General features: G+C 39.9%; 1 protein-coding gene across 15 annotated transcripts in view; it reads left to right on the forward strand.

Moving 5' to 3' along the window:
• Positions 1-25,313, forward strand: part of RBMS1 (RNA binding motif single stranded interacting protein 1) — a 221,839-nt gene that overhangs the window by 174,494 nt on the left and 22,032 nt on the right. For all 15 annotated transcript variants that reach the window (XM_005202436.5, XM_005202441.5, XM_005202437.5 and 12 more), the window contains 4 exon segments: positions 3,342-3,400; positions 8,317-8,408; positions 17,646-17,803; positions 19,709-19,788. In XM_005202436.5, coding sequence (XP_005202493.1) covers positions 3,342-3,400; positions 8,317-8,408; positions 17,646-17,803; positions 19,709-19,788 — 389 coding nt within the window.

Consider the following 25,313-nt stretch of genomic DNA (forward strand, 5'->3'; position numbering starts at 1 on the left):
CAACAGGTTCTTTAAATTCAAAGATTGGTAGGAGGGGGCAGTGGAGAGACGAGAGAACCATGTTCAACTCTCTCCTCTCCCCCCCTGTTTTTTTTATTTGCTATGCTAGTTCCCCACCAGGGATTGAACCCATGCCCCCTGCATTGGGAACACAAGAGTCTTAACCACTGGACCACCAGGGAAGTCCCAGAGAGTTTAAGGCAAAGTAATGTTTAAGGCAAATTAATATTAGACACATGTTAAAAGAGTTAATGACTAGCTGGACTCAGGAATGGCCGAGTTGATGATGTCTCAGGGACATCACCAGCTTCCCAGGTGGCTCAGATGGTAAAGTGTCTGCCTGCAATGCGAGAGACCTGGGTTCGATCCCTGGGTCGGGAAGATACCCTGGAAAAGGAAATGGCAACCCACTCCAGTACTCTTGCCTGGAAAATTCCATGGACAGAGGAGCCTTGTAAGCTACAGTCCATGGGGTCGCAAAGAGTCGGACACAACTGAGCAACTTCACTTCAGAGACCACAAACTTGATGGAACAAGGGGATCTAATGGTGCTATAGAATGAAAAGATACATGAAGAGGAGACAAGGAAAGATTTGTCTAGGGTTCTTGGGAGATATGACTTAGAAAATAGAGGACATGAGGTAACATGTAACTAGATATTTAAGTATTTTATATTTTAATAAGATACTAAGATGTTTAAGTAAAGAGAAGAAGACAAAAACTAAACCTTTGGTCAGATTAAAATAAAAACCCAGGAAGGAGAAATTGGCTTCATCAGAGAAGATTCATTTATTAAATCCATGACATTGGATATATTTCCTAGGGAAGAGAAGGTGGAGGACTAATTATTAAATGTGATGAAAGAACTTGGTTAAGGAGAGAGAGAGGAGGGAGCTGAATGAGGAAGAAAAAAAAAAAAAAAAACTGAAAGAGAGAGCAGAAAGGTGAGATGGGATCCCCAGAATGAGGGTCCTAGAAGCTAAGGTGTGAAAGTGAGGAGTAATGTCAGATGTAGCAAAGATCAAAGAGAACCCAAACCAGAGGAGAAAGTATGGCACGGATGGAGTCTCTGGATTCAGTGCTACCAGGAGCCTCTTCTCTTTCCCTGCTTCCCACTCCTTCCTCTCTCCACGTCTTCTTCCTCATTATTAATGTGGAGAGCAGAACCAGAAAGATAGAAGGCCAGCCCCTGACCTTCTCTAAATTTCCTTCTATTTGGTTTACAAAAAACCCTGAACTCTGTGACCTCAAGCAAAGTCCCTTAATCTCTGTAACTCCCAATACCTTTATCCTACATTGAAGTCATACCAGTTTTCTTCCCTGCTTTTGGAAAGGGCTGAGGTAGGGATGCAGTCTAAAAGCATTTTCAGCTAAAACTTATACAAAGGAGAGAGTTCTGATAAGTATCCAGCATGTCAATAACTTAGGTAACTTGCTAAAAGGTGGTCTTTAAATCACTTACTTTTTTCTGGTTTGCAAATTTTTTTGTTGTAAGCTTAGTGACCTTCTATTAAGGTTGTTGCAAATACTCAGTCTTTACAGGGAATTGAAGGTGTTTATGCAGCCTTATGCCTCTTGGATGTAATTGTCATTTAAACCTTAAGTTATCTTTACTTTTATGCTCAGTTAGTAATCATTTGATTACATGATTACACAGAGTGAAGTTAACTGAGGGAGAGTGGTGGCCCAAACTATTTGTTTCTTCTAGATAAGTATCTTTCAGCTTGTTCAAATGCATAAAATAGAAACCTGCAACATTGAAAATGTTTTAAAGTACTGCACAGATACTTCCATTTCCTAAAACTTTTAAGTCTTTTTAGTCCTCAGCAGCAATCACAAGAAAATATTAGAGAAAATGTGAAATTTTTAAAGTAAATATATAGAAAATTAAAATTGGGGGATTTGGCGTGTATAAATGTGGAAATAGTCTCAGATAAGTATGTTAGATGCCTTTGCCATAGACCCAGTAATTTTTAAGAATTATTTTTCAAAGGTTTTCTCTGTTTTTTGAAGACTATCATAGATAGCAGTGCTTTGCATTGTAGTCTGGTCACTGTGAAAGGATATAGGGTAGTACCTATATTTAAACTCTCTTGCCCCTTTGTTTTCTTTTTTTTAAATTATGTTTAATTATTTATTTTTTTGTACCAGGTCTTAGTTGAGACATGCAGGATCTAGTTCCCTGGCCAGGGTTTGAACCTGGGCCTCTTGCTTTGGGAGCTCAGAGTCTTAGCCACCCGGCATCAAGGAAGTCCCCCCCTTTGTTTTCCATAGCAGTGCACTCAGTTTTAACATTCTGAATTGTTTTCCTTCTTTCTCCAACTTCTATTGTACATGAAGGAATTTGAACACATTTTTCATACAAACAATCATAAATTAATGCTTGGTTCCTGGTTCATTGTTTTTTGTTTTTTATTGCCTATTTCTTGCACACACATGCCCACTTATACATTAGTGAGTACACTGTGTAACTATTATTATGGCATTAAAAGAGGTCTTAAAAATATATTTATAAATAGTCATCAAAATCTTAGATAAAAAGACCTGTTTTAAATATTACATTTAAAATGCTTAAATATCCCATCAAGCGTGTTAAAGATACATATTCCAACACACCCTTCTGTGATGATCTAGAGCCACACAGAATCACCTGCAAAAGCAAAATGAATAGAGTGATTCAGGGAGCTTTCTTGCCTCAGTTAGTTCATAAAGGCTTTATGCATCGTAGTCCTTTCCCTTAACAATTCTGTAGCCTTGCCTTTGGCTTTGCATTTGACCACAGACATAGTGTTACTGTGGGCTTCGAGTTGGTAAAGAATCTGCCTGCAGTGTAGGAGACCCGAGTTCGATCCCTGGGTTGGGAAGATCCCCTGGAGAAGGAAATGGCAACCCACTCCAGTATCCTTGCCTGGAAAATCTCATGAATAGAGGAGCCTGGTGGGCTGCAGTCCATGGGGTTGCAAAGAGTCGGGCATGACTGAGCGACGCACACACAACACACGCACACACACACACACACAGTGTTACTAGAAGAAACTGCTTTTTGTAGAGAAACTATTTTTCCTAAAGCTCCCATTCCATTTCTTTGGTCCCAAGATCACCAGGTAAGTGCCTGATTTCTCCAAGCTAAGTATCAAACTATAATCCAAAGAGCCAAATGAGGGGTCTAGCCATTCCTCCTTTTTAGTTTAGCTTGAGTTTCGAATTCTTATTTCCTGTCCCCTAGTAAAGAACATTTTATACTTTAAAGTTTGCAGAGGTTTAATAAGTGTGTGTGTTCTCCGGACTTAAATATTAATAAAGGTTCCTCAATTATAACCTCTCGTTTTTTCTTTTTTTAGATATGGGAAGATTGTTTCCACAAAGGCAATTTTGGATAAGACAACAAACAAATGCAAAGGTATGTTTCCTTGTCTGATGATTTACTAAATCAGAGCTTCAAAAAAAGAGTGGAATTTTAAACCTGATCTTTGATTTCAAAACTACCTCCACTTATTAAAACGCGAATCTTACATGTCAACCAGTTTCTGTCTTGCACGGTGTCAGCATATTGCTTACGTTGGTCCCTGGTTGAGTTTTGGCTGGAAACCCAACAGCAGCTAGCCGCTTGCCAGAATCCCAGATTTGACGCCAGTAGAGTTAACATGCAAAATACTGGCTGGCATTTATCCCCTGCTTTTAAAGGGGGAGTAGAGTTAGAAAATAGCTTTTCTTTCCTGAGCCTGAGGAGATTAGAGCTGCTTACCGAAGACCATTGGACTGTACTAAAGAACTGAAAAGATTACATATTGTGCAAATTGGCTCTATTAATTAGAATAGAGTAGTTTTAAGCAGTACTTAATTACGTGTTTCAATACTCCCAATTGTTCTCTGCTGAATGCCTGTTGACAATATTGGCAGCAGGGAGGGGAGAACCATTTTCACTGACCAAATTGTAATCGGGAGGGGAGGTCATACGCCCCTTTGAAATATGCTGCTGCATTAATTTGATGCACTGACCTTCAGTTTTCTGTGTAATTAGGATGAGCTCATCCAGCTCCATGAGCTGGAAGAGGAGGCGTCTACAGTAGGCAGCACTGATGCTCTGTGGCTCTGACTTTTAATGATCCAGCATCTTAACAATAGGCTTGTGATTTCTAGGAAAAGGGAAGAATGGAGTCAGCTGACTTTGAGTCTAACAACTGACCCCATGAATTGAAATAAGGTTGACAGGAATAGGCAGAGAAGGCAAATCTCCTCATTAATTAGACCCCAGTTTTCCAAGTAGGGGTGACGGTTGTGACTTAGCACAATCTGAACACGGCAAAGAACGTCAATGAAGTCTATGGTACGGTGGGGCCTCGCCTTAGAAGCTGGCCGTTTCCTTTAATCTAGACTTGAAGTGATTCATTGTACTCCTGTCTCTTCTTCAAAGCTCCTGAATTTAAAGGAGCTATTGTGGCAAATATCTGAGCCCATGTTTAATCAGCATGGCACATTCAGGCAGTTTTGCCGTAGGACACTGAATAGAGCAGTGCTTTATGTAGAGCGATACTCAATTAATATTTTAAGTGAATTAAACTGGAGAGAGTCTAATTGTAGACTGAAATGTTTCCCCAGTTACCAGGTTAGTCTTGTTTCACATATTTTAAAATGATTTGGATGAGCAGGGACACAGGGAAAAACTTTGTGGTTTTATCACCAAGAGATGGACTCATGCAGGTATACACCAGGAAGCTGATCTCAGCATTTGTTTCAAACCAAGAGAGAAATCATAGTAGACAATAGTTTTACAGCCTTACCTACCTTTCTTCCTCCTGACCCCACCCAATTCCCTCTCCCTCAAAAAAGAAGTCTTCACATAGGTCAGTGTGTTAAAAAGCAGAGCTGCCCTAGTTAAGTGAGAGAGAGGACCGAGCGGCCTCCCTGAGTGAATTCTCTATCACACCTCTGCCCCGGACACTACTGTTTCACACTCTTCTCCAACACGACCCTATTGCCAAGAAACCAAAAGTCCACAGATGCTTAGCGTGATCTAGAAATGCTGTTGGTGGGAAAAAAAAAATACTAAACCTAACATCTTATAATAATATAAACCCATGATATTTGACAAGAGTCCAAAGATTAGTGGGGAGATTTGTGGGGCTTCTAAATAAGTATAAATCAGAACTAGTTTTCGATACATGTCTCCTAGAGAATTTCCCCTAAATTGAGTCGTAGGAGAGCCTGGCTAGTATGTGGGGGCAGTGATAGAAACCTTATAAGGCTTTTGTGTGTCACACAGGCCTCTCAGAAAGGAAAAATGATAGATATCTGGGGTGTGGATGAGTGGGTGAGGAGAGAGAGTAAGCAGGAATGGATTTATAAAATTCTGGAACGGGCAATGAAAGAGCTCCTGAAAAAAAGTAATTTTGGGACGAGTGAGAAAAAAAAAAACAGCATAGCTCACTATAAAGACTGGTAACATGTTAGTAGCCATGTTATAAATAACTTGGGAAGGTGGGGTGGGTGGATGAATATAGGTAATGCTTAAGAATATTAGTATAAATGAAAAAAAAAGATTAGTATAAATGAAAAGTGCTTGTATTGTATACTAATTTTTAGAGATTGAAACGATCAAAGAATTTCATACCTGAAAATTAGAGACCTTAGAGGTCATAGTACATTTTTTGGTCACAAAACATATTTGGGGGCCTTTCTCCAGAAGACAAAATTAAGCTGAAGGAAACATTGCTCTGAATAACATGTTGCTGTAGTTATTAAATTTAAAAATTTATTATTCAGTTGCTCTCCTACATTTCAACTTTTGCCAGTTTTTAGCCAACAAAAGGTGTTTAAATGCTTTTCAGCTCTAGTGTACATGCCAGTTCAGGACCAGGAAAAACTTACAAAGGATTGATTGTGCTCAGTGTTTACAGAGTTGCATATAAGACCAGAAAACACAAACGCACACAAAATGGGTGAGGACAAATCAGACCAAAGGAAAAACAGGGGCAAGAACAGGAAGCTTCCTATTACTACAGAAATGGCCCCGCGTTTCCTGGTTGCCAAACCAAAAATAACGTACCTACTCCCATGATTCAGTAATCTCAGTGTAGAAGAAAACCCAAGAAGCAGAAATGCCGTAACTATGCCTGGTCCCAAGACCTGGGAGAATCCTCCTGGGGTTCCAGTGAGAGGATGCTGTGTTATTTAGTGACTCCCACCTTCAAAAATATCTGTACACATGTTTAAATAATGAAACCCTAGAGAATCTGTGAGACCCATTTATATACTCTTATATTTACTTGAAAGTATTATAACAGGGAAAGTGAAAGAGCACACGGTTGCATGCATAAGCATGTTATATTTGTTTTAAGCAAATATTTATGAAACAGCTGTGTAGTGGCATTGGGCAAGGCCAGAAAAGAATGTAAACAGTTAGCTAAGATGCAGCCATTATGGATTTTTCCTAATAAGGAAATAACAGATAAAATAATACTAACACAGTACTTGAGTAGAAACTTCAGCTACATTAACATCAAACTTGGGATCTTCATCTTACTGTAATTTATTGATAACAATAAAATTAAAGAAGGACTCTTAAACATCCATCAGATATTACATCATTTCAATGTAGTTGGGTGTCCGTTTATGACCTGCTTAAGTTCTGCTTGGTAATAAAATATGTATGAGCGTGAGAGAGTGAGAATGTGTGTGCCCACGTGTATCTTCATAATAGGTTGCATATTAGCGTTAATAACAGATTTCTAAAAAAATTTGAAGTATATTTAACCTAATTTCTAACCTGGCTGTTGAGGAGCATTCTCTGTTTTTACCTGGGTCAGCCTCCTCTTTTCCTTCCAACCTGGGTATTTCTCTACTCACTGTCAAAATCAAATTAAGCCTTATTCCATCACAGTTCCAAGTAATAGAAAGAAGCTGCTATTTGTTTTAGCTTTGATACTCGTCTCTCTAAAATACCTATTTCTGTAATTCATAGTCTAGTTCACTAATTTTTTATCAGGCCAATATTTTTGTTGCTAACACTGCACACTCTTTGAACTACTTCTGAAGTTTCTGTTTTGTCGTGTTGATGTGTATATTTTGACCCTAGTTCCTTCCTGTCTAAATTACTGTAGCTTTATAATATCTATAAATAAATGATAGGCCCGGCCCCTCTTCTGTGTAACTTCCAGACAAGACTTTCCTTTTTCAAAATATTCTTACTCATTTAACATTAATTTGATAATAGGTTTGAGTCCCAAGTAGATCTCTGTTGATATTTTTGCCTGGAACCCTGATCATTTTGACTGATGTGCTTTTAAATACAGTTGAACCTTTTCTTAGTAATTTAAGACTTATCATAGTGGCACATTAGTGATTGCCTGATTTAATACAGTGATGCTTATGGGATTGGTGAGGTTCATGGAACTGTTGCTCATGCGCTCTGTAACGCCTGCTCTTTGTATTGTTTTCCTCTTTTACTGGTTGCTGTTAGTTTTCACTAGGTACCATCCATATGACTTTGTAGCAGCCCTACCCTCAACCTGACCCCTCTTTCCTCTAATTTCCTGCTTTTGATTTGTTATAGCCAGGGAAAATAGCTGACCAGCTTGTTTAAAATGTTTGAAAAGCTATGGATAAATAAGCTTTGAACCAGGGCCTCTCTTAGGATGTTGTTTATTTGTTTGTTTTATTATGTTTTGTTTTTAGACTTAAGGCCAGGAACGTGAAAACAGCTCTCTTGGGTTTCTGGAGCCATTTCCCCCCTGCCCTTTATTTATTTTGAAGAGATTGTGAGCTGTATTTTAGATAAATAAGTAATATTTTTAAACAAGTTCTAATATGTAGATTATTTTATATTTGGAGTATCCAATGGTTGTACTGAATTTATTTCAAAAATGCAATTTACAGAATAAACAAATATTTGTAAGCTCTGTAGGATAGCTCCATCTTTCTTACCAAATTATTAAAAATGCTACTTTTTTCCTGAAGTTGATTCCCCCGGCCCATTTTTTTTTTTAATCTTGATTGATAACTTGGATGTCTTCCTCCCCAATCCCCTGCCTCACTCCAGCAAGTACAGACACTTGAGAAAAAGATCTGGAAAAGGAAATAAACTGGTTTCTCTTTTTTCCTTTTTTTTTAAACTTTGAAGGGAAACTTACCGAGCCCAGATAGGCGGGACGGACAGCCTGGGGAGGACATTGCAGTGCAGCTATAAAGCTTGGGACTGTCAGAACGTCAGGGCTTTGATTTTTGTTGCCTGCCTCAGAGACCAAATGGAGTCATCCTTTCCCTCTTTACATAATCATAAAATAACAGCTTAAATACTAATTGTGTTTTGCATTTCAGGTTATGGTTTTGTTGACTTTGACAGTCCTGCAGCAGCTCAGAAGGCTGTGTCTGCCCTGAAGGCAAGTGGGGTTCAAGCTCAAATGGCAAAGGTGAGTTGAGGTCTGGTGCTTATTCCTCCGGTCTCTGGCTTTGGTTCTGAATCTGGGCACATGGCTTTTCCTGTCACCATGCAAGTTCTCCTTCCATCCCAGCGAGTCACAGTTACCTGGGGACATTTGCCCCTTGCCTTCACATCCTCAGTAGCAGCTATTTTGCCAAAGACAATTCCTCATAATTTTATGTGTGAAAAAGAAGTTTACAACTGTATAAAATTTTACATAGCAGATTATGTAACCCTGTAAGTAAATGGAGAAATAGAATCAGATTTTCTCAGGTAATTGGGTACTTGTGGACTAAAGCTCTGTACTTTATTTTTTTTAATAATTTTAAATTTTCAATGTTTAAGGAATTAATACATTTTAGAAGTACTTCAGAATGTCATGTTTTGAAAGAATAATATACTTTATCACATATGTAGACTTGTACAGATATACTAGTCGTTGTAATGCAGTGTCAGCTACAAATAATATTTCCTCTGTATAAAAGAGACATTTTTAGACATTGATTATTAATGAAATTAATAATTCTACAGTTTCAATGAACTCTTACCATAGAAGTGGTGTTTGTGCTCCAGGTTTTATTGCCTGAATGTAAACTTGGGTTTTATCATACCTAGTGTACTTACTCTTTTCAAAAGATCAATACTTTTATATTATCCAGTTTCTTGAAGTACAAAGTAATTTTGTGCTGTCCTCTTCTTCTTCCGAAGAGTAGCTTGTGATCTTTCCCTGAGGAGCATTCACATTTCCATAAGGGAAGGAGATTTATGAAAGTTAAAGAACCCTGGGTGAAATAAGTTACTTGCTAAGCCCTTAAAGCGGTTGAAGGACAAATACGCAGCTACCAGAATAGCGATTTCCCTTAACTAAAAGAATCAACATGAATAAAGATTTCAGGAGTTGATGAAAGGGGCTTCCCTGATGGCTCAGATGGTAAAAAATCTGCCGGCAATGTGGGAGACCCAGGTTCAATCCCTGGGTCAGGAGGATTCCCTGGAGAAGGGAATGGCTACTCACTCCAGTATTCTTGGCTGGGAAACCCCATGGACGGAGGAGCCTGGTGGGCTACAGTCCATGGGGTCACAAAGAGTCGGACACAGCTGAGTGACTAACACTTTGATCACCTTTCTAAAGTTATCCTTGACTTTTAATATTTTTAGACCTTTAGGGTAAGATAAAGTCCAGAGTAAGAAACTAAAATAAACTGTAAATACTAAGAACACATCTTCTCTAGAGTAAGGGCACCCTGATTTTTAAATTATTTGTCCATAATATAGAGCACCTTCTTGTGGTATTGTTGAAAGATGGTGATTATGAGGCTTTAGTATGTTTAACTGTAATATGCAATACTTGTGTTGTTTATGGTTTACAGAATGTTTAATATGTATCTGTAAACCGTGGGTAACCATATGTTTTCTAAGCAGGACTTTGAAGGCACGATCAGAAAAGAACTGTATTTTTCCCTCTATTCTGTCCATTTCCTCTACTCTGTGAAGCTCCTGTTTCTTCCTCTCGTGGATGAAATCTAGGGCAGATCCCATGACTTTTCTGGCAACTCTCATTATTTTGAAAAGTCCCTTCAGCTGCTTCTTTCATTTCATGCCTTTTTGGTTAATTTTTTTCTTTAGAATGCCCCTTGATTTTTTTCATGTACAAACTTCAGGGAATATAATTGTCTTTAAATACATTTTCAGCCATTCCTTTATGTATTTACACCAACCTCAATATAGTATTTTAAATAAGAGGTTTAAGGGGGAAGTCTCAAGTTATATTCCAAATATGGTTAATAAAATCTCAGAATTGTGTAAAGGTTTTGAAAACTCAGTTCTGAGAGTCAGCAAAAGGGATGTGCGTCTTGGATGTTGCTGGTGCTAAAAGAAATCACAGCTTACAAAGCAGTTGTCTGCTGAAAACCACACGTTGATAGTTTGGTGATCAAGAGGTGATATTTTGTAAGTTTACATCCCAATAACAATCTTTTACATGTGTCCAAACACACCCATACACACACACAGATTTGTAAGACATGTATTTAGTGACATTTTAGGAAATTGGAGGCTGTGATTAATGATAATGCATTAATGCTTTTTTTCTTACCTGAAAAAATGTGAAATATTATTAATACATCCCAGTACAACCATCTATTATTATGTGTCTACAAACACACAGATGTGTAACACATGGTTAACATTTTGATACTGAATGTCTGATTTTTCAACAACACATTTAAACGCTAAGTGTGTGATGCCCGTCCAGTCCTGTTTATTTGGCAAAATTTTGTGTGCCGTATAATACTAAAACTTCTGCCTTCCCCCCAGCTCTGGTCTGCTCTAACTAGTAAGCTTGTCCTGGGATGGGAACATGGTTCGTTCTTTCCTATTTTCCAAATGTGTGTTTTTCCCACTCTTCCATAGCTAGCTGTGGTTTCTTACCCGTCCCAGGTTGGAACAGTGGTGAAGGATGGGAAAGCTTCTTGACCTGACAGTTATGTGATGTGGTGTTGATTTCTCTGGGCAGACAGAAAACTGATGCTTTCCCTAGTAGAATGCTCTGCTCTCTCCCCTGTGGTTCCTTCACCCTAGAGAAGAAGTGTCCTCAGCTCCTGAGAATCTAAGGGTCAGCCTTCAATCCTTTTCTTCTTGGACTTCTTGTCCCTCAGGACAGCCTTCCTGGGTGGATCTAACACAACCCTGCGCCAGCTCCGTCTTGTGTGGCCCACATTGATCTGGCTGCCAGCTGTCTGTGGGAAACTAGTTACCTCCCAATCACACTTATAGGCCCCTTCAGTCAGCCTTTTGCCTTTTAGATTCCTCAGGCTTAAGCCAGACATTGATCCATTGTATCCACCAAGCTCCAGAGGACACAGACCAGGCCTCGTGAGGGGTCTCTTGAAGCCCTTCTTGCTTGGCTGGTGGTGGGCGGGGGAGGGAGGGTGCAGGAAGAAGCCCAGTTGGTGGGAGCATGGAACACGTCATAGAACACATCAGTGGTTCTCTCCACCTGCGTGTTCATTCCCAGCCTCCTCAGTCTCTCCCGAGCAGACAGGAGGTGGGTGGTCAGCTGAGCATCCAAAACCAGGCTTCAGCCAGTTCCTATGCAGACTCTGTTTAGGAGGTCTGGTTTCTCACTCAGGCATGTGGGTGTGCCTGACACCCATTTTTGGGGGTTGGTTTTTTTTTTTTTTTTTTTTTGGTGACTTCTGCTGAAACAAAGTTAGAAAGAGGCCTATTTTAACAATCTACTAGGGCTAATGCAGAGGCCTTATTTAGAGAGGCCTCATGAGCACGAACCTAGGCATCTTTTCAGTACCAGTGATCCTGAGTAGCATAGTGTATTAACTATATGCTGTTTGAAGGAGTTTTTACAATGCATTTAGTCAGAACCAGAGTGGGTATAGATTGGCACTGTATGTCTCGTGTCAACAGTGCGCTTTGAATGCCAGCTTTCCCGTGGACTGATAATGAGCACTGTTCAAAGACCTCCTTAGGCAGCTTGGGACTGTAAATTGGCTAGGAAAAATGATCCCTTCCTCCATCATCTGCGGGGAATGAACAGTGCAGAGGTTCAGAGACACTGGCAGTGTGCCAACATCCTGCACATCGTGAATTTTTTCAGGTCTATAGAATGACTGAGTTTCCTGGACCTGATTTCTTTTTTATTATATCATTAAAGTTACAAAAGGTATTTTAAATGGTAGAGGGTCCATTGTTCCATGCCGTAGAACCATGGATGTGAGTATGTGGAGTTAACTTGGCCCCTTTATGCCGTCTGGATACAGGATTATCTGACTTGTACCTTTTTGTGGAGACAATTTGTAGAAGTTTAAGCCTGGCTCCTATGTTTGGGTGATAAGAGACCTGTCACTGTCCACTTCCTTTAATTAATCTGGATACTATAAAGTTTTTGAAAATTCACATTGCCACATATTAAAGGCTTGCCCTTTTGCATAATCAAAAAAATTCAGGGACATTCTAGTAGGTGAGGGGGGATATAATATTGTTTGACATTTTGGCTACTTGAGTTGAAAAAGGACTCCACAAATATTCAAAACTGAATTATAAAACTACAAATGGAGAGCCTTGGACAACAGTGATTGTTTTACTCGTGTTTTAATTTCAGTGCCTTGCTTGGTACTTGGCATATGGTAGATATTAAATGTTTGTTTTGTTGATGACCAAAGAAGCCAATTAAGCATGAGAAAAACTTCCCAGCTTGGGCAGATACAGAGCGATAAGAATGGACCATTTAAAAATTATATTTATTGAGCTCTGTCCATTGAGTACCCTGATGAAATTTACCAGAAGGTTTTCCAAAAGGCTCAAGGTCATTCCCACTTATGTTACACTGGGCATTTGTTTCAAATGTGTGCGTTTTTCAAAATAAAAGACTCAGAATCTATGAAAAGAAGAAAGAAACCCCAGACAACGAGCTAAAAAGATAAGAAACTCAAATCAACATTGGTTAATAGAGTGATTCCTGTGGGCCTTTCAGCAGTACCTCTTCCGACCTGCTGGGGGTCAGCACATCATTCCATGTTATTTGCCTAGTGGTATGCTTGCAATTTTTTTCAGTAAATAGGCAGTCAAAGGAGCAGGAATTTAATCGCCCTTCCACACAGAGGTCTACCATGCTTCAAGCAGTTTGCATTCACATGCCCGTAAGCAGCTATCTGCTGGTTGGTGAACCTATTCAGTACAAGAGAAAACAGATGTCTGGTCTTCCTGCCAAGTCCCTTTCTTGCATTTTAGGAACCATTCCACACGCACAGGGAGGTTTTTGTTAATTTCTTTCAGATGATGACTGAGTGCTTTACACCACGTGGGACCTCTGAGCCCTACTTTTCTACTCAAGTGAACATTAGTAGCCATTTATCCCTCTCATGGCCAATGTGGGATCTAGTTTTCTACTTGTTAGAGAAGCCATTGAACCCTTTCCACGCCTTGGGATATAAAGAGGCCTATTGGCCGCATTTTTATGTCTGACCACCCATAATTTACAGAGTAATTGTTTTTTCAGACATAGCATTGCATGTCATAAAACAGAATTACGGTTGTCCCTGATTTAAAGGCGCAATATTGCCCTTATTCAAGAACCACTCCCCTTACTACAAGTACTGTATGTTCTGTTTACTATGAATGTATCATGATTAGAACACAGGGACCCTTTTTTGGTGATTAGATATTTTTGTGGCCATTGCTGCCAGGTTGGAATTGCTTCTCATTTTTGTTTTTTTATTTTTTTAGTAAAACTGTATGCAGAAGAAGTTGACCGTTTGAAAAGAAAGATAAATAACATTAGCCCTGGAGGTCATTCCAATGAAAAGAGCTAATTGACTGACCTTTTGCTATTGAAAACAAATGCATTAAAATCATAGGAAATACCTACCTATATTTAGTCTACCTTATCTACCTATCTTAGAGTGGGTTGGGAGCTCAATTTCTGGATTCTGATTTAGCGCTTTTAATTATTTTTTTCCTCATTGGTAAACTTTCAAGTTGAATCAGCATTTTAAAGAATAATATTTCAATAATTTAATAATTATATTTAATATTAAATATTCATATTTAATATTTAATAATAATTGATATTTTAATCATAGCCAGTAAAACACAGATTTAGAAAGCACTTAGTTACCTTACATTGTTAGTTCTTTTGAAAATACTTCACAGATGACAAATTCTATGAACATTCTTAAACAGTCTTAAATGTTCATCATTTAGATTTTAATAATTGTAAACCAAAAGGAAAGCTCATGATGTTTATGATACATGTTTCTTACATAACATTTCTGATGCCATATCTTTGTCCCAGGAGTGTTTTAATGCTCCTTAATTAGGGAGTTCCCAGCTTCTCTGAATCTGACTAAGCATGATTCAGAAACCTTTCTAATAAGATAGGTGTGATCACATCACTCCCTTGCGTCTGTGCCTCAGGAAGCTTCCCACTTTTTAGGGCATGGCTTTCTAGCTGTGGTTCCCCCTTCCTGGTCCTACCCCCTCACCCACCAGAGTACCTGAAATTACAGAATAAATATGGCTTATCTCTCTGGAGTATCATTATGACTCCAAAGTATTAGGTCAGAAATATTGTTCTATATTGAAACAAATAGAGATAATTAGGGAGTAGATTGCAACATTCACATACCTTCCCCCCCCCCCCCCCCAGATAAAGCACAAGGCTTCAAGGAAACTGTGCAGCCTTAGCAAGGCTCCTTTCTCCATTGCCCACACACTGCACGAGACATAGTCATTCTCTTTGCTGCTGCACTCCTTAAGTGGAAAAGTTTAAGCAGGAATGACTGACAAAAAAGTCAAACTCCTTGGATAGCTTTTTACAGTCTGGTTTTCAGCCTCGTGCCTTATGCGTGTTTCTCAGGTCTCAATGTCATGCTCCCTGAAAAGTGTTCCCTACTAAAGACAAGCTGCCCTGTGTGTTCTCCCATTGGGATTTGTACGCGTCTCCATTACAGCATTCATTTCGTGTGTTTCTATCTCCCCAGCTCCAACTGTAAACTGTTGGAACACGGGACTGGCATCATAATTATTGTGTAAGAGGGTCTGGAATGTGCAGGATACACTGTAAATGTTATTGGACTGTGTTAGGTTACAGGGCCCCTCAGTACGCACCTTCAGAAAGAAAGGATCCCATCTGTGTTTGCCAGCTAAGGACCAGATTTCCACAGGAACAAATACAGTCTTATGCACTCCATGAAAGCTTCAGGGACTTAGGAGATTAGAGCTGACATGCGGTAGCTAATTGAGAAGCTGTGCAATTAAGTGGGCGAAATTGAGGAGGTAGTGAGTGAAGTAGAAATAAGGAATGGAGATTTTACCTCTTAGCCTACCTCAAAAGAATTGAAAAATTTGATACATAAGAACATATTGTTTTCCCCCTTATTTTGAAGCCTTTTATCTATTGTTATGCATTTATTAAATCACTCTGCAATTTTTATATATTAAAGATACACTTTATGTAATTGTCAGTGGGAGATTTTGCTCTGCGTAAGGTAATCAGTGGTACCACAATGACTTTGGCTCAGAGGTTAAAGCATCTGCCTCCAATGCAGAAGACCTGGATTTGATCCCTGGGTCGGGAAGATCCCCTGGAGAAGGAAATAGCAACCCACTCCAGTATTCTTGCCTGGAGAATCTCATGGAGGAGGAGCCTGGTAGGCTACAGCATGGGGTCGCAAAGAGTCGGATACGACTGAGCAACTTCACTTCACTTCACTTCACAATGACTTTAATTTCAGCCAGAAGCAAGGTTAGTAGCCATTTTTATTTAGTCTGTCAAGGGTTAAGGAGATTAAGTTTTTGGCTTACTATTGAACATTTGAAAATTTTTGATATTTTTTTTATTGGACCCAACTGCGCCTGACACACCTCCGAGAAGCTGGGAGCTTCTGCTCATTCCTTTGGGACTGGGGGTTGCAGGCTGCCTTCTGTCAGAACCAGGAGGTCACAGAGAGTACTTTTTGCCCATAGTTTCTCAGTCTGTGGTAACTTTAATTCTTGGAACTACCAGGGTGTTTTACCCTTTTCTGGGATACCAGATTACTGTTTTAAGTCTTACAACTTAGGTATAGTGTGAAAGATCAGTACTCACTTTTACTTGCAGATTATCTAAAAGGAGAAGTTTTATTTCATTTTTAATTAATGACAGAATAACATTTGATAGTAGAAACTTTGTACAAATCCAAACATTTGTATACTTCACATATATTTTTCAAGTACTGTACTTCACATATATTTTGAAAATCTAAAATATGACGAGTGCACTTTTCTGAGGCCTAAGACTAAAACATCAATTAATGACTTTGCTAATAGTGCTTGTTGGGCTTCCCAGGTGGCTCATTGGGTAAAGAACCTGCCTGCAGTGCAGGAACATGCCAGAGGTATGGGTTCAATTCCTGGGTTGGGAAGATCCCCTGGAGGAGGGCACAGCAACCCACCTTCATGTTGCCTGGAGAATCCCATGGACAGAGGAACCTGGCGGCTACAGTCCATAGGTCACAAAGAGTCAGACACATCTGAAGCGGCTGAGCACGGCACAGTAGTGCTTGTTAAAATCATAAACTTGCATAGTTCAATATGTAAAGATACAGTTGATTAATAATATCAAAGGAAAGCCTATTTTAAAGTTAAGACCATCCTAATCTCATAATTGCCATGGTGAATTTTTATTTGCTCAGAAAATACTCCAGTTGTCATGTAAGCTTATTTCCTCATGATTTAACACCAAACTCTTCGTAAATCAAGATACTTGCTGTGAGAACCCCATGAACGTATAAAAAGGCAAAATTATACGTAGCAGTTACTGATTCTCAGAAAACTCAGTTCTTATCTTTGATTTCAGCTGATTTTACTTCTGCAATGGAAGGGTGAGTGGGAAATGGTCTAATTGTTGTTTCTTAGACTTTCATATGCATTTGTACTTCCTGAAGATCTTGTTAAAATGCAGTTTCTGATAACATCAGTCTGAGATGGGACCTGGGATCCTACATTTCTAGTAAGCTTGCAGGTAATTCCATCACAGCTGGCTCCTGGATCACTCTTTGAATAGCAAAGATTTCCCAGAATGCCCTACCCCCTTCTACACTTGAGTTTAGCTTTATCCAGATTCTAAAATTTGCTCTGCCTCTAGTCTTTCATTTTGTATGGCTTTGTAGGTTTTTTATTTTTGTTAACTTAAGAGCCCTCTATTTTCCTTTGGTGATCACAGATCAAGGTAGTAAGGACTCCACCATAGAGCAAAAGAAGGGAATTTGGGCAAACCACCCCTGAATTTTGGATGACTTGGTCCAGAATCCATCATGTGTCTCTGGATTAAATTATTAGCAGTAACCACCATCTGTGCAATAGTGTGCCCGAAATGGGCTCCTAAAAATAGTAGTGGAGTCAAGGTTAGTTATTTTGCAGAACACTGCAAATGGCTGAGACTTGTACTTGCATGAGGGCATCCTCTCCAACTTAGCAGTGCCTGCCAGCACTTCCACTTCCAACCTGCCAAGAATGGTTTGGTAGGCTCGTGACTGACCTGCCCAGATTGTCCAAGCTTCAGACACTGTTGTTGAGTGTCCAGGGTGACTTGGGTGTTCTATAGCAAGTGGTCTCACTTGCTAGTACTTTGAAGGGACCTGAACTCAGAGAGTGGCTAAGTAAAAGTGTGTTCATGTAAATATCTCACCTTGTATTAGAAATTAACAGATAATTCTCTGTTCCATTTTAGCAACAGGAACAAGATCCTACCAACTTGTATATTTCTAATTTGCCACTGTCCATGGATGAGCAAGAACTTGAAAATATGCTGAAACCATTTGGACAAGTGATTTCTACAAGGATACTACGCGATTCCAGTGGGACAAGTCGTGGTGTTGGCTTTGCTAGGTGAGCACACTGCCCTATCTTCGTGTCAACAATAGCTCTGCTACATTTTCTGGAGAATAAAAATTGAGCAAGAAGAGAGAATTTAAGCCAGGGTTATAGGAGCCAGTTGTACCATGAACTTAAATTATGCACAAAAAATAATTTGCATCTCCCCCAGCTCTTTGGAAACTCACTGGGATTCTTGAACCTGAGGACCCTAAATATTTGGAGACTTAGGGTAAGGAGATATCACATGAGCAATAGTTTTGCAAGTGTGTTTCCTTAATATTTTGACTAATTCGATCAGGTTGCCTAAACTGCTTAAAAAAATAACCGCAGGCTCCTAAATTTCATAAATAAATCGGTATTTTTGTCTCATTAGGTAGAACTTTGATTCATCATCAATAAAATCAGTAAATTAGATTTTTAATGAAATATTTCACACATTGAGAAGAGTACAGCAGACACCTAACCACCAGTTGTCACACACATTATAACACTTTTCAGTTTTTGCTTCCAATTATCTTTTAAAAAGTAAAATGTTGCACATATCTAAAGCATCCTCCTTCCTTCATCTTACTTTTATCCCTTCCTCCCCAGAAAGGGTGCTTCAGTGCAGTGGTTAGTTTGCTTCCTTTGATTTTGACATAATTCAAATCTGAAAGCCCACATACAAAAACTGATTTTACAGTGCTTAGCACCCTATTAATTCTGTGCAGTAACCAATAATGTCTACATGTTTTAAAGTATTGACTTTGATTTGGGGGAGGAAATTGCTGACTTTATCCCGTTTGATGACAGTCATATCTACCACAGGCCTGTGAGATCAACAAAGCAAGCATTGTTCACACTTTGACATATAAAAAGAATTGAGTTAAAGAAAGGACATTGTGATGGGGTTGCCAAGCAATGAAGCAAGGCCTAGTACTTGGTTCTTCTGGCTTTCAACCCATTGCTCTTTCTGTTAGACCAGATGATTTTATAATAAAACTAAAATATTCTACAAGTGGAAAGTCACCAAGGCCAGAACCCATTGTACACTTCATGGGTTAAAAGGATCAGGTGAAACAGTGAAAGGCCCAGCACCATCTGAAAATCGGCCCTCTGTGGGTGTTCTTCTGAAAGCAGATCAAGGACTTTCGTTTCTGTATCCAAAGATGGAACCCAGTTAAATTCTAATGCTTTTTAATTACCACTATTACCACCCATTAAAATCAAAGTGCAACTATTCTGGGTAGTCCAGGAGTACAGTGCATTTTGAACAGATTATTCAGTGTTTCCTCCATTAAAGAAAAATAAATCAAAATTATTTAGTTCCCCCGAAATGTTTCTGCAGATGTAGAATAAGTTGTCAGGCTCCATCCTTTAATTCTTCCTCTAAAGCCAAGAAGGCAAAGAAGGAACATAATTGACTTCACTAATTTTAAACTTGAAGCTAAAGTGAAAAACTTGTAAGACACATCCTCTGTTCAGCCCCAATTCATTTCATGACTTTTGAGTCTGTCGTTTTGTGAATAAGTAAAAGGAAAGACCATCTCTAAAATGAGCAGTGTCCTAGCAGCACTAAATACACTAGTAGTTTAAACTGGTATTTTTGTTTTTGATTCAGTATCATAACTAGTAAAGCTATTGTGTATTGATTATCATTTCAACAAGTAGAAAAAAATTAAACATTTTGTGTGCTTGATTAAAGGTATAATTTATTTCTTTTATGATTCTGAAGGTATCTGGTCATCAAGTTTTCATTTTACCATGGAAACACACAAACAACACTAAAAGAGAATAAACGCACTTTTTCTTATCACTCACATTTTGTTAGGTTTCATCTGTATCAAATAAACCTGTAAGATTGTATTCATGTGCACAGAACGAAATGAAAATTAAGATATCTTTGATTATTTATGTCTTATTTTTATGTATAAATAGGATGGAATCAACAGAAAAGTGTGAAGCTGTTATTGGTCATTTTAATGGAAAATTCATTAAGACACCACCCGGAGTTTCTGGTATGTTGTTTGTCTAAAATTATATTAGTAGTCTTTTCTGTTATTTATAATTTTAGGATGTGGTGACTTTTATATCCAGAACAAAACACTCCTCATTTAGCTCGTTAACATTTATTTCTTTGGATCTCCAAAAAGACTTCAAAATTCACTTCTCCCAGCTGTTTAAATGTGAATGGAAGCATAGAGTCACAGATGTAGAAAACGAACTCATGGTTACCGGGGAGGAAAGTGAGGGGTAGGGGGAGGGATGAACTGGGAGACTGAGACTGACAAATGCACACCACTGTACCGTGTATGAAATAGATGATTATGGGAACCTGGGCTTCCCTGGTGGCTCAGCAGTAAAGAATCTGCCTGCAGTGCAAGAGACCTGCAGGAGACAGTTTCGATCCCTGGGTCAGGAAGATCCCCTGGAGAAAGAAATGGCAACCCCATATTGGTGCCTGGGAAATCTCAAGGACAGAGGAGCCTAGTGGGCTACAGTTCATGGGGTGGCAAAAGAACAGGACAGACCTGAAAAACACCAACAAATAAGAAGCTGCAGTTTATCACAGGGAACTCTACTCAGTTCTCTTTGATGATCTGTATGGGAAAATAATCTAAAAGAGTGGATATGTGTATATGTACAACTGGTACACTTTACTATACAGCAGAAACTAACACAACATAGTAAATCACTATACCCTAATGAATTTTTTTTAATTCAAAAAATAAAATGAATATGTATGTATAAAATGAAAATGTATATATGAATGGAAGCAGACATACTGGTAAGGAGCTGTGTGCCTTGCAGAGGATTGGAAACCTCTCCTCCCTGGATGCTAAAGGCATCCTCTAACACACCTTCCCATTCAGTAAATATTCTGTCAATCATATCCTTTGAGGACAATGGTACTTTCTACCCCAACTGCTGCCTTTGTTCTAGATGATTTCAACATGTGTGCGTCCTCCCTGCTTACAGTGCCTGGACTGACCTGCAATGGCCCCTCCATCCGCTCCTCTGTAGCCTCCTCCTGCCGTTGCTCTGACCTGTGTTGTCTTGACTGAGAACAGTGCACCTCAGGAGATTTCATTTCAACATCACACCTCCTCTGACTCCCACTAAACCTGCTCTGAAAGACAGTGAGCTCCAGCCTGACAAGACCCTCAGCATCACTGGGCCTCACTCAGCCTCTCACCCTTACCTAAACTGTAGTTCTTCACAGTTTTCACCAGATTGCACAGCCCTCTCCCTAAACTGCTCCCGCACCACAGTCCTAAGGAGATGGCTTCACTTCCATTCCCTTTAACTTGGCTGTTCCCTTCTCACCCCTCAAGATTCTGGTCAAGGCCTGCCTCCCCACTTCAACAGCCTTCTCTGCTCCCATTGGGTTACCGTCTGCATCGCTCCCTGAGGACACCCACCTGTAGGGCAGCATTTAATTTAACAGGTTTACACATGTCAGTGCACTAAACTGAGCTCCTTGAAGGCAGAGCCTGTTTTCTCATCTTTCGGTTTTCACACCTATCTCAGTACTTGAACCTTACTAAGCACCAATAACTGTTATTTTGCATAAATTTAACTACACTAATTACCAAGACAACACTGTTTACAAGCTGGCGTGCAAGTGGCTAACCACAAACTGGAAGATGTTCCTATGTGTGCATGTGTAACTGGTGTTTAGTATTTATTCTCCTGTAGCTCTAAGGCTCCATCTTTAACTGGATGGCTGATGATTGTGGTTAGGGATCCACTTTAGTTTCGGTATCCGGGTGAGTCCCACTTCATAGAGAACTGATAAGTATGTGCGGCGATACCATGAACTAATCGCATCCTTCAACACCGAAACCTGATAGGATACAGTTTGCATGGCTGTGTGTGAGCTTGAACTGCCTACTGACATGAGTTTGAAGCATAAAATACAAGACCTGGTAGTACATTCTTTCAAGGAACTCAGCCCTGTGAAAAAGCTTCCTTTTTTGTTTTTCTTAGGCAGTTTGAGTTGAAATTAAAGAAAATAAGAAGGGATTGTTTTTACCCTCCAACTAAGTAAAGACAAGGGAAAGATTTCATACGTGGGGAGCCTTCTGTCAACCTTGCCCTGCAGGCCTTGCAAGGCCCCTGCACAAGCTGCCCCCATGCCCTGCTCCCTCCCCTTGCCGTCCTCTGCATAGCCAGGACCCCAGAGAATTACCTGAGTCCCTTCGAAGGGCTGCTCATCCACACACCTATGACCTCCTTAATTTGTCAGCCTGCTCTTGAATGCAACAGGGGAATTTCAAGAAGGAAAAACACCACAGCACCCTTTTATTTTGATGTTGTATCAGCTTAAGATAAGATCTTCCAGTTCCCTGAGTAAAATAGATCTCAGCATGTCACAAATTGAGGTTGGCCAGTTTCCTTTTTTCTCCAAAGGACTTCATGGTTGTGTCATTTAACCGTTTTCTTTGAAGTAGATTTGAAGATTGTTGGTCACACCCATTCTAGGAAAAAAACAAAAAAGACCTGATTTCCAAACCACATGTAAATGATTGTAAGATTCTCTGCACCTTTGCAGCTAATAATGAATAGTTTCTTCCAAGTAGTGCTGAGGGTCAGAGGGGATGTAAGAGCAAGATCAGTTCCTTCTCCAAGAGGAGCATCCCCTAGGGAGGACAGCTGTGTGGTCAAGCCGTTCTCTATATTCGAACCAGGACTTAACTTTATGCCATTTTCTGATGTGTGATGATCTCTCCTGTGTTTCAGTATTGGTTCCCGACTAGACTACAAGTTCTTTAGTGGTGAGGGCTGTGTTTTATATTTTAATTTTGCGGTAGGCACCAAAAGCCTGTGCATCGCCCTACACTAGCAGAGGTTTACCAAAGCGTTTTCAAGAGCATTTTTCAGATGGAGTGCTTATCACAAGATTCGTGGCTGGCTATTTTGATGATCTTTTGGGATAGATTTTGCCTATAAGTGGTTGAACTGCTGTTTTGGCAGGAGTTTGAAATGTGCAATGCAGGTTGGGAAACCCACTGTTCAGTAAACAACCTTTCCCCAAAACAAGTCTCCAGTGGACTGGAGAACCCACACCAGAATTGAAACCATTTTCAACATCTCTGGATTGTTTTCTGTCCATGTAAATACAAGAATTATCTTTGACTAACAATCTGTTTATTAATGCCTCTCTCTCCCCTCCAATTACCTGTCTGACTGCTCTGTCACATGGGTTTCTTCATGGAGTGCATATGATTACTTTCAGTAGAAACAGATGAAAAAGAAAAAATATTGTCAGACAAGGGTAAATTGAATGGGCCTCCACTTTCATGTTTAAATAATGTAGGCTTATTGCTAGGCAGACATAACATTTCACAAATACAGTCAGAGGATGGTTTATTTAATGATGCAAGTTGTTTAGCTGGCATAAGCAGAATTATCCAGGATGGTTTCTGTCAGAGTACTCCGATTGTTGCATGACTGGCGATTCGCATGTGACATTGGAACCAAGTATAGAAAAGAAACACACATTAGACACAGTCCCCCAAAGACACTTTTTGAGAATTAGCAAACTGAGCAGTTAACTCACTGCGTGACACTAGAAAGAAAGTCTCTAGATGGCAAAGCAGGAGGAGCTCAGCTATGTCATTTCTCCAATACCACCCATCCGTCTGCCAGCACTGTCTTCATGCCAGGGTGTTGAAGCTCGGTCCCCTATATGGGGCCTGGTAATGCATGTTTAGAGTTCCATAAAAATCACTCAACCACATCACAACATTTTATGCAGTCTTCTTTCTGAAACTGCTTTTTAAAAAATCTTGTGCTTTTGTGTCTGATATTACCATATTTTCACAAAGGCTTTATCTTATGGCAGATTCTTTGAGCATTCATTATAATTTATGTTGAAAAAGAAATTTCTCAGAATGCCTTGCCTTCTTTCCTTCTCCGCACTCAGGCTCTCACTTTTCTCTGAAAATGCTGAAGCATTTTCTTTTGTTTGGATTTACCTTGGTTTTGAGTGCTAGCTGGTTTGCACTTAGTCACATTTACTTGAAAGGACCACGAGGATAAAAGAACTTCTTTGTGAGACAGTGACTTCTTTGTGAGACAATCTAGGTGAATTCCATAGACATTTAAAAGCAGTATGTCCTATTGGGTTGATAAAAATTCCATTATGGAGAAATAGTACAGTGGTGCTTTCCCACACAGAATGTTAGCAACAAGAGATGGGCAGAACTGAGGTCCAAATTAGGAGATGTGCCCAAGGCAAAGACACTGTCACTCATGGTCATGATTCAGAGATTTGTCTGGAAAATGTTCTTCCAGTACCTTCCTGGAAGAGAGTGCAAATGCATACGGCATGTTAGCTGGAATTCTCCTAGGGCTGCTTGCCCTGCACCCTCTGTCTTCGCACAACACGCACCCCATGGACAAAGGCCACACGCATATCCAGTGCTGCAGAAGGCAGTATGATCATGTCTCTCCTTCTGGACCTCTCCGTGACGTTAATGGAATGTGAAGACGACCTAGTGTGGTCGGGGCAGAGAGTTTTTTTTTGTTTTTTTTTTTTTTTAAGAAAAAAAGTGCCTAGTCACTGGATATGCACTTGCTTGTTAGATTCCCAGCCTCACGCTGGCTTCATTCTGCCGCATTGCCTGAAGCTTCTTCATTCTGCATTGCCTGAAGCTTCTCCTGTGCAGGCGATGGAGCTCCAGTGAAGTGCATGTGTGACTGCTGGCTGACTCCATCCAAAGACCCCAGCTTGTTTTCCATCTGCTTTCTGTGTTACCTTGACTTTTCAGTTTGGGTATATGCCCGGCAGGGCTTGAAAACTGCTTTTATCCATGTTCTGGAATGTTCCATATATAGGTAAAATTATTTGGGCCTTGTTCAGTGCCAGAAGGCAGAAAGGGTAATGTTTAGAGGAAAAATTACAAATCTAGTAAAAAGGCTGGACATCTTTCAAGGGCTTTTACTGCCCATTTCGTTTCCTGCATGTTTGGCTTAAGCTTCATTTACTCTGTTAAAAAACAGAAAATTTGGGCAACTCTAGGACAAAAGAAATACTTGAAGACATGTGCGATGGTCCTGGTACCTTTAGGACAATGTGATCAGACCTCTGGGATCGTGATGGTTCCCGTCTCTCTCACCTAGTGCGTACAATAGAGCAGAGTCTGAACGCACGTTCTGTTGAGACGTTCCCTCCAAAGGTAAATCATGAGTAAATCATCGCCGAGAAAGCAGAAGGACAGGAACCATCCTGGGAGGCCAGTGGGGTGACGACTGTCTTGCAGATCCAAACTAAAACTTATTCTCTACCAGAAGGAAAGTCTGGTTTTTAAAAAGTGACAGGGGATCTCAACCAGACATGTGCCCATGTTTCAGATGAAGACACTCTGAGTGTTGTGCCAGGTTTAGGAGGAGACTGCCCTCAGGCAGCTGTTACCTCCGTGGGTCACACCCAGCCCACAGCAGGCCCACTCCAGTCAGTTTTACACCTTTCTACTGTCAGGTCCTGCTAGAGAGGAATAGTAAATAGTGGTGTGTGCGCGTTAAGTCACGTCAGTCC

Source organism: Bos taurus, chromosome 2 (genome assembly GCF_002263795.3).
Source record: "Bos taurus isolate L1 Dominette 01449 registration number 42190680 breed Hereford chromosome 2, ARS-UCD2.0, whole genome shotgun sequence".
NCBI lineage: Eukaryota > Metazoa > Chordata > Mammalia > Artiodactyla > Bovidae > Bos > Bos taurus.